General features: G+C 53.6%; 1 protein-coding gene across 3 annotated transcripts in view; it reads left to right on the plus strand.

The window, feature by feature from the left end:
* Positions 1 to 17,089, plus strand: part of PLXNA1 (plexin A1) — a 124,827-nt gene that overhangs the window by 3,370 nt on the left and 104,368 nt on the right. For all 3 annotated transcript variants that reach the window (XM_068163797.1, XM_068163799.1, XM_068163798.1), the window contains exon 2: positions 11,027 to 12,373. In XM_068163797.1, coding sequence (XP_068019898.1) covers positions 11,171 to 12,373 — 1,203 coding nt within the window. In that variant the 5' untranslated portion in view covers positions 11,027 to 11,170. The remainder of the gene's footprint in view (positions 1 to 11,026; positions 12,374 to 17,089) is intronic.

Genomic DNA, 17,089 nt, shown 5'->3' on the forward strand with positions numbered 1-17,089 from the left:
ATGTCCACACTTGAGGATCAGTCATGTTTATTGGCACCCTGCCACAACAGAAAGAAAGTGGGTTTTGGAAGAGACAGGGCAGCAAAAGTGCTGCCATTCCTCCATGCAGCAATAGGAAGGTCAGCATGGGTCACCCCCATGCCCATATGCTGTTCTTGCTACCTAAGCTCAGATTTTGCATTGACTTGGGCTGATGAAATGTATGTGTTGGGTTGCTGCCCTCTGCGACCCATTGATGTCTCCCCCAAATTGTGTTATTAGATACCTGTGGGCTATGTGGAAGAAACCAGTGGGCAGAGAGGCTCCTGGCTAGTGTTTGACCAGTGGTATGCCATGCATGTGTAGGAAAGCCCAAGGGCTGGGAATTGCGAGCAATAAGGAGCTTGGGTCAGTGTGGCTCGTGGTACCTTACTTCTCCTGGGTTTGAGCTGGGGCTCCTTTCCCCAGCAAGGTGTTGAATTCTATGTCTCCATGTGAAGTGGAGAGGACCAAGCATTTGCCACCATCAGAGGTTGGGTGGCTGGTTTGGCTTCAGGCTGGAGACATCCAACTTCTCTGACTGTAGCCCATGACTTGTTCTGGGCAGTTGTGGGGAGCATCCCACTACAGATAGCTGGTACGTGTTGAGAATATGTGTGCTCTGACCCATTGCCTCAGCCATGCCCCTCTTACTCCTGGCCAGGAGTGGCAGGACTGGAAGCCAAGTAAGATATCCCCACATGGTTCTCCAGTTATGTTTGGAAGCTGAGTTTGAGCAAACTTGTGCATCACAAAGGAGGAAAGCTCCAGCTAATGAATACATTTTGATGGTTTCTGAGCCAGGCATGGGATGTCATGGTTTGTGTGTTGTGTAGCCAAAACGCACATCTTCCTGCCTGCTTGGCATAGTGTAACTGGGCATGGATCTGTGTCCTTGTTTTCCTTGCTTCTCTGAGCATCCTGCATTTTCTGATGCCTCCAGCCTTTATTCCAGGTGGAAGCCACCACTTAAACCCCTGAATAAAAACATTTTAAAGTTTCTTTTCCTTTCAGCCAAGGCTTGGCAATCTTGCTTCTTGTTGCTGGTGTGTGGAGATGCTTGAGTCTGGAGAAGAACTCCACATACAGGTCATCAGGCTTGTACTCTGCACAAACACTTTGGCTTCTTTCTTCACTGAAGTCTCCGTGCATGGCACAAGGTGGACTGTTTTGGGTATCTGCACTAACCCTATGATGTAGAGTTTGTTGATGTGTTGAGTCCTGTCTGCCCTGTGAGCTGCTGTGTGCTGGCCTGTGCCCAGGAGCCAAGAGCCTTGTGAGCTGCCTGAACCACAGAGGAGATTTGTTATTACTGGGGTTGATCTGGGGCCTGGTGTGAGCCATGACACGATATCCTCTTTGCTTCTTGAGCTGAGCTCGTGAGGGATTTTGCTGGAGAAAGTGCCTGGGGTGAGAGCATGGCAGGGGTGCTGGGGATGGGCTGCATGGCTCTGGGGGATTCGCTTTGTGGGGACCATCTCCACCCCATCTGTCCTCCCAGCTGCCTGCAGTCAGCCCTGGGGCTTGGTGCCTGTCTCGAGTGTCCAACAATCTGCTGGCCAACTTGGCACAGGGACCCAGGAGTGGTAGTAATCCAATTTGGGCAGTTTAGCTGCACTTTGCTATCCAAGCTGCTGGCCGGAGCTTGAGAGCTTTAATCCGGCTAATGACCCCGGCTTTGGGGTTGAGTAACCGATGACCATTTGCTTGATTTAGTTTTCCTTTCTGTCGATGGTGGAGAACAGAGGCTGAGGCTGTTTCTGAGGCTGCCCTTGGTACTGAGGACTGTTTCCAGGTGTAGGTATGTGTAGGGGCTGGAGTGTGAGGGCATTGTGGAGGGGCACTGCAATCCCTGCTTCCTTTTCAAGAGATCCCTCCTCCCCTCTTCCCATTTTCCATCTGCCCCCCCTCTTTCTGTGCTGAAGATAAGCCCTTCTGCTGGAGCTGTTTTGCAACATACTATTATTTTCAGGAAGGCGAAGCCAAGAAAAATAAAGCCTCTCTCTTCCTTCGGTTGCCTACTGTTTAATGTACAAAATACAGGGGTGGTAATTGCATTAAAATGTATATAATTATACTGGAGGGCGAAGGCAAAAAAAATTCTTGCTAATTGCACGAGTGTTTTGAATTGATAAACGTTGAGAGCTTCATGCTTTTTTGGGAGCTTGGTGGAGCCAAGCTGCAGTCCGGTGTGTGAGGGGTTAGGAGCAGGGCTGGCTTCCCGTCATTGCTAGGAAGTCAGTTGGGGTTCTCGACCTCTCGGGATGCTCCCAGTCCCTCCAGGGTTGCGCCGGTTGTGTTTGGAGCCTCATCCTCTGCTCTTGTGGAGGACTCAGCCCCAGAGACAAGTGGCACTACCCCCATCCATGCAAACCTCGACGTCATTGTAGCAGCCCTGTGAGTCCCTTTGCTTTATGTGCTTAGTTAAGCAACTGCTTGTGTGTCAAACCGTTCTTGCAGAAGGAATTCCCCAGTGAGAGGAGCGGCAGATTCCTGTTGGTGTCTGTGCAGGGGCAAGAAATCTCCATGTGATGCAGCCCTGCGCTCAGGGGCTGCTACCCTCCGCTATGAACATTGTGTGGGTGTGAGTGGGTGCTGCTGGTGGCTGACCTCCTGGGCAGGGTAGGAGGAAGGATGGTCTCATGCTTTGGATGACACAATGTGAATGCCACGTTTCCTTCTGCGAGTGCCGACCCTGCCAGAGCCGTGATAGCATCGCAGGTAATTGTACTGGCAGGGAGTTGTTTGCTGCGTGCGTGTGGCTGTGCTCTGTGTACGGGCGGCTGCTTTGCTCTTCCTGTGCAGACTGTTAGTTTCAACAGGGGAAAAGGAAACCCCAAAAATATTTTGAGAGGAATTTAAAAATAATCCTGGAGTTTGGCCTGTGGGCAGGATGTTTCGCAGAATCATGTTCCCTGCTGGTCCAGATCCAGCCCTGTGGCTCTTGGAAGGCTTTGCTAGGTGGTGTTAAGTCCTGTCTTGTCATTCTGGTCAGCCTGAGGACTGGAGAGAACCAGGAGCTGGCCCTAGGTTTTGGCTTTTGTGTTGGGTGGGTCAAGCTGCCCCGAACCTAAGCACAGGCAGAACCAGGGCATGAGCCCAAGCTCAGGCTTAGAGCTGCCAAGGCCTCTATAAAACATTTAAAATCAGTTTCCCAGAGTTTCATTCCCTCCACCCTCATCCTCTCCTTGGTGGTTTGTATTCCTAGGAGTGCCGATATGCCAGCAGGGTCCCTGCCTGCTCTGGCTCCTGGATGGCTACATCCTTTCCAGAGTCATGGGGGGCTCTTCCCTCTCTGGGGAGACCAGGATCGGCCTGATGAGTCCCTCTGAAGTCACGAACCTGTTTTTCAGGCTGATGTCATCGGGAAGAAATGGGGGAGGAGGAAGGCAGGAAGGCAGCGTTGCTTCCGAAGGAGAGCCTGTGCCGCCGAGCCTGTGCTGCCACTGGCAGGCCTGGCTTCCACCAGCGCACGCCATTCCTTATCAGCGGCACGGTGGCGGTGCCCGCGGGGCTGCCGGCGCCCGCGGGAAAGGTCCTGCTCCGCACCGCCTCGTGCCAGCCTGGGTGCGGGAGGGAGGGATGTGCCCATGCCAGGGCACGCATCAGCTTGCACTGGGACTCCCAGCAGGGTGTCTTTTGGCTTGCTGGGTGTGCCTTGCACAGCTCCCTGGCCTTCTGTGGGGTGCTGGCGCTCGCTGGAGCTACCATCCAACCACCTTCATTAGCGGAAAGTGGATTTTTGGCAGAGGTGCTTGGCCAGCCCAGCACAGGCAGGCAGCCACCTCCTCTGGTTTTAGAGGCAAATGAGCAGATCCATTATGCTAATGCCTGTTGGGGTCTCAGCCCCTTGTGCCCGCAGCATCAGACTGCAGCAGTGTGCCGGTGTCCAGTGTGGATTGGGGCTGCAATTGGGATCTGCAGGGAGAGAAGCAGCCGTGCTCTTGGCCAGCAGCTCTGGGCAGTACTACACCCACTCTTTGAGGTTTGCGCTGCCCTTGTTAGTTGGGAGATACTCCCAGATCTGTTGGGTAAGAGTCCCTTGCTGCTGGTGTGGAGGTGTGCTAGAGTGGGGGGCTGTACTGGTGCTGCTGGTGAGGGTGGTGATGCCAGCAGGAGAGCAGATTGCAGGCACAGCCCCTGCTGTGGTGTGCACAGTGCTGGCAGGTTTTTATTGGATGCCCTAAATCTGTTGTGCTGTGAATGAAGCCCCCATTAGTCTCCCAGTATGGTTTCCTCTGTGGTGGTGTTGCTGTGGGGAGGCTTTTGGGCTCTTTCCCTTCTCTGCCTGTTCCACTGCTGAGTGAAGCTCCACCAGTTCTCTGGCTTTCTTGCTGCTCTTGAGTCGGCTCCACCTTGGGCAAATAAAACGTAGGGTCATGCTGAGCTGGGACATGTACAGGGGAAGTGGAGCCAGGAGCTGGGCTGATTCCAGCAGTGGTGCTTAAGACGGCAGAAAGGGAAGGAGAAGAGGTTGGTGGGAAGGAGAGACAAACATGGCTTGGGATTTAGTTGGGGAAGTCTCATTTGGAGAAGTATTGTGCTCTGTCTTAATCAGACCTACCTAACTCTGGCAGCAGTTGTGCTCAGCTTGCCATGTGATGGCAGGAGCGCTGGTGGTAGCGCGGGGCTGGGCGGAAGTATGGGAATTTCAGCTCAGCTGGGATTAAACCAGCCCCAGAGCGACCTCTCTTTGCTGGGAGCAGAGGGAGTCCAGAACTGGGAATTCTTCTGCTGCACTGCTTTGTGGCAAAGCAGGAGCTCCCTCTGAGATTTGAGGGAAGCACAGCGGAGGCAGTTAGGAGGTGTGGAGATGTGCACATGTGTCAGAGGGGAAAACCCAGCATGGAGAGCTGGGCTGGAAGAGGTGCATTGACCTGGGGAGGGTCAGGTCATCAGCATGTGTTCGTGGCTGTCCTAGCCAGGTGAAGGATATGGAACAGTGGGTTTGGGATTGAGGAACAATATGTTGTGCCACTTGGAGTGATATCAGACAAGGGAATGATGCTGGCCATAGGACATCTGGTTAGACTTCTTTGCTGGCTTCTGGGACACCTGTCTTACGGGCAGTCTTCTGAGTGCCTGCAGGTCCAGGCTGGGCCAGGGTGACCTCCTCCAATGGGACTGGTTTTTTTGAATGTATGCATGGGGCAAGGGACTGATGGGATGTGAGAACCAGGGTCTGGAGTGCATGGGCAAAGCCAAAGTGGTACCCCAGGCATCAGTCGATCCAGGTCTCCCTTGGCTGCAGGAGTTCCAGGGAAAGCTGGGTTGTGCTTACCTCTTGCAAAGCACAGATCTGGCCTGTGGACTGCATATAGAAAGCCCTTTGGCAGCCCTTATAGGGTCCATACAGGGACTTTGATACTCAGGTGAGTTATGAGAATAAGGGAAGGGATTTTCATTTTCATCATAGGTAAATAGAGCTGGGGAGCATGTCTGTGCCTGGTTTCTGTGTCAGGGATGAGTAGTCCTGGCAGGACCTACTGAGACTGTTGTGTGGCTCACTGCCTTGGGATGTTGTGGTTGTGGGAAGCCTGTGTTTCCATCTTGGAAATGCACGTGAGCCCATTTGGGAGCAACTCTCTACAGGGCAGCATGCAGTCTCTCGATGGTGAGAGCACATGGTAGCTCCAGAGCTGTTTTGCTTGGCATGGTGTGACTTCTTGCAGAGGACTGGAGAATTGCATGCTTGAGAAATGCTATTTAATTTCCTTGCTGCTTGTTCTTTTATGCCCCTTTTTGCTGAGGGTCAAGCTTCTCCTTGAATCCCATGGAGAGTAGAGGGCTGCTTTTCCTTGTCATGTTTCTTAGGACAGAAGAGGTTGAATTCCTTGCAGGGCAGGAGGGAAGCAGCTCTGCCCACGTGCACTGTAGTGGCCTTAGCCCCTGCCTGCAGGGGGGAAGGGCTGGCAATAGCCTGGGAAGAAACTGAAGATACTGAAGATATTTCGGGTGCTGGTGATAGTATAGAGATTGGAGTGGGGCAGCTTCAAAGCTTGCTGTTGATTTCGTCAGGGTGTGGTTTGAGCCAGGGATAAGATTTGTAATGATTTAACTCTCTTGCTAGGGAGCCACCCCAGCCAAATAGTTTTTAAAGCCTGTGTGCAGTGAAGGAAAGAGTTAAAGTCTAGTCCTGTTGCCTATTGCATATGTAGTGCAGCAGTCCACAACCAGCCTCCCCTCATTATTGCAAGGCTTTTCCCAGGCAGAGGTGAAGCTGACTCTCCTGTGGCATGTGGATTTTTCTTTCCCTCAGAAAACCTCCCCATCTTCCCTCTCTCCCCTTTGCTGAATACTGGCAGCTCAACAGCTTCGGTGTTTGAAAATGGAGCTGGTCCCTTTTTGCACCTGAAAGCAGCGAGTGACTTGGAGAGATTGGAGGTAAAGACCCATTAGATGCCATTGTGCCTTTCAGGGCTTGGTTATATGGGGGATTTCAGTTCCACTGCTTCACTCTTCCAGCCTCCTTTGCAAAGTGCAGGGTTGTAAAGCTCTTGGGGCTGTTTGCAGCCTCATCCCACTGCTTGGGAGCAGCTTCTCCAAGACAAGCAATGCCTTCTCTGGGATGCAGATCTGCTTAGGACCCCAGTAACTGTGTGGGGCTCCTCTTGGGGCATCACATGGTGGCAAACGGCACCAGTGGCTATGTGTGCCTGATGTGGTCTTAGTGGTGTGGGTCTGGGGACACCAAGTAGGTCTGTGGGTGCCAGGTGCACACCCCTGAGCTTGCTGGCATGTTTTAAACCCTGTCTTTGGCTGTTCCCATGGGGGCTGCTGCTTTGTAGCCTAGCCATCCATGCTGACTTGGCATCTGCCAGTGCTCTGGATGAGTAGAGAGCTGGTCCTTATGCTCTGTCCAGTCTTTGCCTTTTAAGGTTAGTTTTCTTCATCCCAGTACTCCTGCCTTGTGCTATCAGAAATGATGATTATTTTCCCAAAGTGTGATCTCCCATCCCAAACCCAGATTTTTGGCCATGCTATGAGACCAGGAAGCTTGCAGCCTTGGTGCATGAATTCTGCAGCCCCTTGCCACCTCTTTCTCAGTGTGGGGCACATCAATGGCTTTTTGATGAAAGCCTCTTTTGAAGCTGGGGTGGATGAATGTTGGCCAAGGACAGGCAGGCAACCCTATCCAGGTCATGCAGCAGCTGTGACCAGCTCAGTGGCCACTTTTGAGGTCAGACTGTGAGCAAATGTCCTTTCCAGCGTGGGAAGAAAGGGGCTAGGGTGAATTTGGTGCTTGCAGCCTTGCAGCATTGCTTTGCTGGCTTTGTGTCTGGTGGCAGGTTTCCTGCTCTCCCTCTCTGTGTATTTATATATACACATTCGTGTGCGTGGGAAATGGTGCTGTCTCACCGGTGGTGAGGTGCAGGGTGAGCCTGTGCTCCATCTCTTGCTGCCCAGCCAGAGCAGTGCGGAGTAGCTTTGGTCTTGCTCTCCCAGTTGGCATCCAGGCTGGGCTGTATTATTTTATTGCAGCCTGTTTCAGGGCTGGGTTTGGCTCCAGCGTGTCTACTTGGGGTTTTCCTGTGTTTTTGGACTGTGGTGTTGATAGGTGCAGTGCAGGTCTCTTCCTGGTGATATTCTCATGGTGGTCCTGGGCTGAGGTCCTCCCTGAGGTGAGATGCTACTTGAGTGCAGCCTCATAGAGTGTGAGTGCTGAGTGGTTTAAAGCATGTTCCAGCTGAGGAGCTGCCCTGCCGTTAGCTGTACCATGACCTCTCTGTAGGGGTGTGACAGGAGGGAAATGCCCTTTGGCCCCTGCACCACCCTTCCCAGGCTGCACCCGAGGACAGGGAATTGGGGCTGTGCAGGCACTTGTGCTCTAGCACAGGGCTGCCTGCCCCACTCTGGGCTGGAACCCAGCTTTAAATCAGTCCAGGTCTCAGGAACCCAGCTCAGTTAACCCTGAAGAAAGCAGACAAACCAATCATTCCTACCTTGCCTTTAATAGTTGCTACTGATGGTTTTGAGCACGACTGGACAACACCACTACTGCTGTCAGGTCACTAGGACGAGATGTTGCAGCTGAAGTATATTTAGGAGCAGAAGTCTCGGAGGAGCTCTGCAGTGTCACTTTTCAGCTTGTCCCAGCTCTGCCTTGCTTTGCTCTCATTCCAACTCCTGCGTGGTAGTTCCCTGCGTTAATTTGGGAATCTCCTGTTGGGCTTTCTAGCCATGCTTTGTGGCAGCAGCCTGACCTCTATCTCTCCCACTCCCTGAAATAGAAGCAATGAATCATAGAAATGCACCGAGAAAGTGACTTTCCAGTTCCGCTTGCCTGTTCTGACGGGGCGATGCTCCTGCTGGCATCCCCGTGCTTCACCAAGCTCCCGCTTTTGCCTCCACCCTTCCCCACTCCTCTCCGTGGCATTTTGCTGGCACGTGAGTTTCATGTCGATGGTGGTCTCCTTACGAGTCAGCTGACTGTGCTGTTCCTGGAGGGGCTCAGCTTGGTTTACTGGCAGTTCAGGGCAGCTTGGTGAGACATGTGCTGGTTACTTGGGGTGGGAAACTTCCCTCTGGCAAGCTGGCAGGAAACCACGCTGCCCGCTGCTGCCAGGCTGGTGGCTTTTGGAGGTAACTGGTGGGGTAGTGCCGACAGTGCTGCTTTGTATCACACCATGGCGTGGCTTGGGCCTAATCAGCTCTGATCTAGGGCAGTTGTGGTTAGGCTCTTACTGACAAGCTCTTAAAAATGGCGGTGCTGGGCAGTGTAGCTGTCCCTTGGGAGTGCGCTCATCCCAGCAGTGCTGTGACTCTGTGCTCCTTGATAGAAGGCTTCCAATATAGAAAGGGTGGTAGGAATGGGGGATTAGGACCATGGGGACGATTTCTATGGATGGTTGCTTCATACTTTGGTTGTCTCCACACCCACAGAGGTTTGTGGCACCTGGCTTTGGTCACAGTGTTGCTTGTAAGCTGTTGCCCTGTTGGCTGTTGTCTTAGAGGTGGATTTTTTGGGGGGCGGAAGGGAGCAGGGTGGTGAGCACATGGGTAGGGGAGAGCTGGTGGAGTTGGCAGATACATGGGGAAGTTTTGGAAGTGGTGTGGAAGCTTTGCCCAAACTGTTGGGAGACCAGCAGCCTGGCATGGCTGCAGAGGTAACTGGGGTTTTTGTGCTCATTGGGAGCAGGAGAAGAAGGGAAAGGATCTTTCCTCTCAGGCCTCTTCCCGGCTGGCTCTGTGGCTTGGGAAGCAGGCAGCAGAATTGAAGGATGCTATATGGGATGCTGGGGTACTTATATGGCTCAGCTGCTCACCTGGTGATGGTGCAGCCCCACCAAGGTTTGCGTAGGCCCTGGCTGGTGGGCCCCATGCAGCCCTGCTGTTACGACGTGTGCAGCCGGCTGCCCTCTGATGCCAGCATCCTGCCCTGCCCAGGCTGGGATGCCGGCAGAGCTGTGCAGTCACTGCCAGAGCTGCACAGTCACCGCGGGCAATATTTCCTACCCCTGCCACTCCCCAGTGGGGATCATCCCGCAGGTTATCCCAGGATGAGTCAGAGATGGGCAACAAGGAGAGGGAGTCTCTCCTCCTCCCACGCTTTTGGAGCAGCTTATCTGTGGTGGGTGAAGAGCTGAGGGCTGAGTTTATGTCCCGGCTATGGACCTTGGGAGTGACAGTCCCTTTCTGGGTTGTTAGGTTGTGATGATGACCCATCCAGAGCCCTGGAACAGGCTGCCCAGAGAGCTTGTGGAGTCTCTTTCTCTGGAGAGATTCCAAACCTTCCTGGATGCAGTCCCAGGTGACCTGCTCTGGGTGACTCTGCTTTAACAGGGCTGCTGTACTAGGTGATCTTCAGAGGTGCTTTTCAACACCCTCCATGCTGGGATTCTGTGTTGGTGGGATGGGCTGTGTGCTGGCAGTGGGGTTTGTACAACCCCTTGTTAGCCCAGCAGCACTCATGCCTGTTGGGCAGACATGGAGGGCAGACCTATCTGCATTGGCTATCTGTGGCCATCTCCCCTTTATATTGTGGGGATGCAAAGGTCACGCTGATGTGGAGTTTTTGGCTGGCTCCCTGCTGCTTTGCTGCTCCATGTGGTGGGCTCCAGCCATGGCACAGCAGCATGCAGAGCTCTCCATTCTCTATTCGTGTGCCCCCTCGTCCCTTTGGAGCCTCTCAAGCCAACTGCCTAATGGTTGTCCCTGAATTTCTTAATGGATATAAATGCCAGAAGGACGTGCTTCTCCTTGCTCTGCCTACTTGCTGCTGCCCACGGCCCTCCTGGGCTTTGTCAGACAGGCAGGTGGCAGGGGCGGCAGGCAGCATGCCAAGGCCCTCAGTTCTCCCAGCTCCTTTAAAAGGTGCTTTCAAGATCCTCTCGTGTAGGGGCTTGGGCTGTGCTTGCTGCAAAATGTTAGGGCTTGTTGGTTTTGTGTTTTGTTTTAAGCTACTGCCAGTGCCACCATGGAGCAGGGCAGGGGCAACAAGCTGAGGGTCTCCTCTCAAGGCTTGTTAGCAGCCATCCATGGCTAACACTTTGGTGCTGCTGGTAGTCTTAAAAGCAGGTCAAGGCCAGTTACACCACACTGAGATGTTTGTCTGTGGTAGGTGTGCCAGAGTGCACTGCAAGGATGTTGGCTGTGGGGATGTTCCAGTGGGGTCCAGCCAGCAGCTGCAAGCATGCTCAAAAGCAGCTTCTGCTCCTTCCAAGGGGGTTTGGATTGGGGTGAGGGCAGGGTGGTGCCCCTTGGAGGCAGCCACTGGCTGGTGGTTGGGGGCTGGGGTGGTGAGACCAGGGGCATGGCAGCTCCTTGATAGGGACATGCTATGTGCAGCAATGTGCAACTGGGTGGAGTTGTCCTTGGCATCTTGCAGGCTCCTTTAGTCCCTGCACCCTATCTTCCTCTGGGGTAGAAGGTGGAGGTGTGTGTATGTGTTTTGTAAGGCTGCTTGCTGGTAAAGTGTGAAGCAGCAGAGTCTGCTGGGTGAATGGAACAGGCTTGATACTGTGAAGTCAATTCTCCTAACCCTGCTCTTGTCTTTCTCTCTTTCTAGGGCTGACCAGAATGGCTGTGCCCACGATGTCCTGAATGCTGAGAACAGTGGAAGCAGAGGAGACTGTGCCCTGTTAGCTCCTCCTCCCTCCCTCATCCCTTTAGTTTGGATTTGTTTCTATTTATTTTGTGGCTGGGTTTGGAGATGGCCTTGGCTGGATGCGAGGCTGCTGCAATGTGGCTCCTTTGGTTCAAGCACCACTTGGCCATCAATGTTTGGACCTTGCTGCTCTTGGGGAGCACCTGGCTACCGCTGGCGGAAGGCAGCCCCAAGTCTCCCTTTAGGACTTTCCCAGTTTCAGACTGGAGCTTGACGCACTTGGTGGTCCACAACAAAACTGGGGAGGTCTATGTGGGGGCTGTCAATCGGATCTACAAGCTCTCCAATAACCTCACACTCCTGCGGACCCACGTGACAGGGCCTGTGGAGGACAATGAGAAGTGTTACCCTCCGCCCAGTGTTCAGTCCTGCCCACACGGGCTGGTCACCACCAACAATGTGAACAAACTGCTGCTGGTGGACTACTCGGGGAACAGGTTGATTGCCTGTGGCAGTGCCTCCCAAGGTATTTGCCAGTTCCTGCGCCTGGATGACCTCTTCAAGCTGGGTGAGCCCCACCACCGCAAGGAGCACTACCTCTCCAGTGTCAATGAGTCAGGCACCATGTCCGGGGTCATCATTGAGGTGCTGAACGGGCAGAACAAGCTCTTCATTGGGACGCCCATTGATGGGAAGTCAGAGTACTTCCCTACCCTCTCTAGCCGCAAGCTGATGGCCAATGAGGAGAATGCAGAGATGTTTGGCTTTGTGTATCAGGATGAGTTTGTGTCCTCCCAGCTCAAGATCCCCTCGGATACGCTCTCCAAGTTCCCCACCTTTGACATCTACTACATCTACAGCTTCAGCAGCGAGCAGTTTGTTTACTATTTGACCCTGCAGCTGGACACCCAGCTCACCTCACCTGACTCCACCGGGGAGCAGTTTTTCACTTCCAAGATTGTCCGCCTCTGTGTGGATGACCCCAAGTTCTACTCCTATGTGGAGTTCCCCATCGGCTGTGTGCAGGACGGCATCGAGTACCGCCTCATCCAGGACGCCTACCTGACCAAGCCTGGCAAGGCTTTGGCCAAGTACCTGGGCATCTCGGAGCGGGAGGATATCCTCTTCACTATCTTCTCCCAGGGCCAGAAAAACAGGGTTAAGCCTCCCAAGGAGTCTGTGCTCTGCCTCTTCACGTTGAAGAAGATCAAGGATAAGATCAAGGAGCGTATCCAGTCATGTTACAGAGGGGAAGGGAAACTCTCGCTGCCCTGGCTCTTGAATAAGGAGCTCGGCTGCATCAACTCAGTAAGTTCCCACTTGTCTCTATCCAAGCCAGGCTTTTTCTGCTTCCTGGCAATGCTCTCTTGCTGAACCCTTTCTGATGGAACTTACCTGAGCTGTATTTTCCTGGTGGGAAGACTGGCACTGTTAGGGCTCAGCTTGCTCAGTAACATTCCTCATGGACATCATGGCTTCATTGTGGGACAGCCATTTGGGTTTGGGTTGTATTGGTGCCTGTGGAGAGCCACAAGCAAGAGGCCTGGTGCCAAGGCGGGTGCCTATTTCTGTGCCCCTGCCTTGTGGATCTGGTTGGTGAATTGGACTTGGGGGACAGGATGCCCAGTGCTCCAGGCATCTGCTGCAGCTCTGCCGGGAAGTCCCCTGCAGATGGCATGTGTGAATTTGTGAGTGTTGTCACTTGGGGCTTGGCAGCGGCTGAGCAGAAGGTGTTTGGGGCAGCGGGACGTGTGAAACAGGGAGCATAGGCCTGACATAAAGAGATTGAGGGGCTGGTGGTCCCAAGCACAAGGTGCCCTCAATGACATGGGTTTTGAGCATGGCCAGCACAATCTGTCATCCAGAGGTGTGAGAGATGAGCGCTAAGAGTTCCAGAGGAGTGATTTCCAACCAAAGGGTTGCTCCCTTCTGTCCCCAGAGATGTGTCTAGTGCTCATATGGATGTCTACAGCCCCTGCTTGTGACTCAGCTGCTCAGAGTGGGGTGCAGGAGATCTCCTTACTTGGATCTCTTGGTTTGTTTTCCAGACAACCTGTTACTATTGCTGGAATTTTTTCCAGGCAATAGTGTAAACCATAAGCAGTCACAGAGAGGCTGTGGGTCTGCATTATGGGGAGCTCTTACACTGGGCATCACCAAGCTGCGCTGAATAGTCCCCAGGCAGGGTCAGATACCTGGCAGAGAGAGGTTTTGGGGTGCTAGTGTGTGTGCTTGGGAGAGCCTGGTGGAGGTCTTGACACTCCTGCTATTGCCCACCCCTCCCCAGTCCTGCTTGCTGGTGCTCAGCACCCATCACCGAGCCCCCAGCTCAAGCAGTGTTTTGGGTGCCTGGTGGTGGAAGCAGGTGGGTAGGGTGTCCCTGTGGAGCGGCCCTGCCTTCCCTCCCACCATCCTCCCCACAGCTCTGAAGGAGACAGCTAACAGCTGCCTGACAAAGTAAAGGGTTTGCTGTCAAGAGCGCTGGGCTCGCAAATCAGATTTTGGCTTTGAACTAATTCAATTCTGCTGGAAAATGATGAAATCGTTACACTGCTGCCTGTTGGGTCACGCAGCTGCTGGCTGCGGTGAAGGAGATGCTTGCTGCTTCCTCCTACACTCCTGGCTCATCTCTCCCAGTGCCCCTTGGCACCACCATGCACCCCAGGTTTGGGAAGGGGGGGGTCTGCCCCTGTGTACTTTGGAGGTGGTTTCATGCTAAGAGAGTCCCAGGTTTACTACCTGGTGCCAGCCCATGCAAATAGGTGAATTTCAAGGTGCTCTTTGGGTCCTGCAGATGTGCTTCATGTGGAGTGGATGTGTGGCACGATGGGGTGGCTCCTGCTTTCGGATGGGTTGTGTTGGGGAGTGCCACCCTCCCCCAGGGCAGTCAGGTGGTGTTTTCTGTCCCTGTCCTGCTCCAGCTGCCAAGCAGAGCAGGGCAAGGCATGATTGGATTGCGAGTCAAGCCCTCAGCCCCTTACCGTGCTGAGTGCAAGTCAAACCAGACCCTGTGGAGCATGTAACCTTCCTGGCAGGAATCTCTATGCCCCTACTAAAAAGCAGCCACCTCTGGGATGGGGCATGGCAGTGATGGATCTTGTTGGTGAGGGCAGGCCAGAAAATAGAGAGCATGTTGTGGTTTTTTCATTTTTAAGGAGGCAGAATGTGATTGCTCAAGTCAGTAGTTTGGGATTTACACCCTATCCATATGGAAGATATTCCAGGAGCTCTCTTGCTCCACTTATTTGTGATGGCAAGGGGTTGAAGCCGGTCCTTGCTGGAGAAGGCTTTGCTGACACCTCACTGCCAGACCTTGAGCAGCATGGGACCAAGGGATGCTCATCTCCCAGTGCTGCAGGGCAGCTGGTGCTGGAGCCAGGAGAAGAGGCTGCCAGGCTTGGCAGCCAGCTCAGGAGATGTTAGTGGTTGCTCTGTTAACTGGCGAGCAGACCAAATTCCTATCTCCTGTTTCACTCTCTTCCATTTTGGGATCCAGTGATCTGGCAGTGGGAAGGGGAGTGGAGCTGTCTTGGAAATGAGACCCCTTATGCTGGTACACTCAGAACTGAGCACACAGAGCAAAGACACCTTGCAGGACCATCTGGTCTGTTCTCCTACACCAGCCCTGCTGCTTACATTGCCCCTGAGCCTGTCCAGAGGAATTGCAGTCATGGGGTGTTGTGTAGCCCAGCTCTTCACTTCCCCTGTGCAGTGCAAAGGCTGGAGGTCTGCATGCCCGTGGCCAGATGTGCTCAGTACATCTGTCCAGGGTACCCATACCCAAAATGGAGACACAATAGTCTGATGTAGCAGGGGTGGGAAAGGGCAGAGAGTTGGAGCTGGAGTGAAGATGATGCAGCAGAGAGCATGCTGAAATTTCTGAAGTCCTTGACCCCTTGGGCTGTCAGTTCAGGCAGAGATAGTTCTGGGAGCTGGCAGGACACGAGCAGCAGCTTTCCTTGGGCTGCCCCAAGGAGAAGATTAATTTTGAGTCTTTGGTGTGGGGCTTGCTGCCCAGCCTGCTGGCAGAGGGCAATGGCTGGGGACAAACTGTCCCAAACTGGGCCAGGATAAGCCAAATCCTTTTCTGGTGGCAGACAGAGAATTCAGGTGTTAATGAACTGTACCACATTTGGATTATTTCTGGGAAGCAATTAAGGTGCAAAAACTCCTGGCATCCCAGCCTGGTACTTGGTACCTACCTCCTGCAGCCCCCTCCCTGGCTGTTTGTTGCCCTTGTCCTCCATTGCAGCCCCTGGGTGGGCACAGGGGGATGAGGTGAGCCTGTAATGGTATTAACTGGTGAATTCCTGGCTAATTAATAATGCTGAGTGGTGTGAGCCTTGCCTCTGCTGTCTGCTCCCTCATTGCTTTCGTAAGTGGGCTTGAAGAAGGCAATGAGACAAAGCATGTCAAGGAGACAGCCGCTCCCACTCGCTTGGTGCTGTGGAACTGCTTTCCCCCTCCTGCAGGCCACTTCCCTTGGGAAATTCGAGTTCCCTGACCCTTTCTGGGGAGGTGCATTAACGCTAGGAGAGAGAAGGGTGTCCTGCTGTGGAGGTGGGGGCCTGGGGCATCTTGTGGGCCAGAGAGAGCTGAGAGGGGTGCCAAAGGAAAGCACTGAAATAAAAACAAAATTAAAAGCAATAATTGAAAGAAAACTACCTCCCCTGTGCAATGGGCTGAGGCCGTGGTCCCTGCAAACACCCATGCAAACGGGAAAGCATGCAGAGCTTGACACCCCCTGCAGATCCCAGCATCTACAAGCTGAAATGCTGCAAGGTCACTGTCTCTCTAGGGCTGTGGTGTGTGTCAGTCACTGCTGGCACTGACCAGGGGACAGCTGTCCCTCTGTCCTTCTGTCCCTCCATCCCTCCACCTCGCCTTTCCCGGCAGCCTGTATGTAGTGGGGATGCTGGTGGGTGCCATAACCCTGGTACTGCTGCCCTTGGCCCGACCTCACCGTGCCGCCTGCCTGCGCTTCCCTACTGAGGCAGTTTGCTGTTAATGAGCTAATTGTCGGCGTAATTATTTATCGAGGTGGTGCCGGCATCGCAGTGGTGGCTGCGGGGGCTCCTCACGGTCCCGGAGCGCAGCTGTATTTGTCGTTTCCCAGAGTTTGTTGAGACAAAGCAGAGAGGAGTAAACAGGGTAAACATCTCTCCTCTTGCATATTCAGCAGCTGAGGGGTTGGGGAAGCTGTAGACTGAGTGCAGAGAGGGCAGAAACTGCACCCAGGGACTACCAGAGCCTAAGGGCATTGCCTTTAACTCGCCTGCTACTGCTGGGTGAAGGGTTGGAGATGCCTTACTGGAATGGAGGAGTTGTTAGGGCCAGAGAGTGGATTTTTTCCCCCAGCAAAGTGCCTGAAGAATCCTGGGTATGGAAGCTGGGTGTCTTTTGGAATGTTGCTTCTGTCTGTGTTTGGGAAGATAATTTTCTTGGATCTACTCTTTTAAAATGCCTTAGCCAGGTGATGCAGAGGAGGATGGTCGGTGCATGTGCTGGCTGATGGATAGGAGACTTTGCTTGCAAGGCTGGGATTCAGAGGAATGGTGGAGAGATCCTTGTCTCCCTTCCCCTCTTTTTCTGTGGTTACATCTCTCACAACTGGCTGTGGTTATTCCCCCAGTTGAAGGAAGGACAAGCAAAGGTCAGGTGGGGAAGGGAGCTGATCTTTGGCTGTGTGCTATCTCAGGCACCCATCACAAACAAATCAGAGTAACTGAGGAAGCAGCCAGCATCCACACATTGCCTGGGGAGGCTGAACGTGACCAGCTGGCCCCTTTCCTGGTCCTCCCTGCTGGAATGCTGGCATGGCACTGAGTCACCACGGCAGCCAGGAGCAGGACTGCTGGCCTTGGGGCCAGCATGGCAAGGAGGACTGTGGCTGCAGGAGGCTGAAATCATTGTGGCTGCCAGTGCATTGCGTTGGGGCACGGAAAACCAGCATGTTTTCCCTCCTCATTTTTCTTCTTCATTGTGCATGACTAGAATTTGCTGGTGGGAGCTGGTCTGAGCTGA

Source organism: Melanerpes formicivorus, unplaced genomic scaffold, assembly GCF_026170545.1.
Source record: "Melanerpes formicivorus ecotype bairdi unplaced genomic scaffold, bMelFor1.0.p_v2 SCAF_74, whole genome shotgun sequence".
Lineage (NCBI taxonomy): Eukaryota > Metazoa > Chordata > Aves > Piciformes > Picidae > Melanerpes > Melanerpes formicivorus.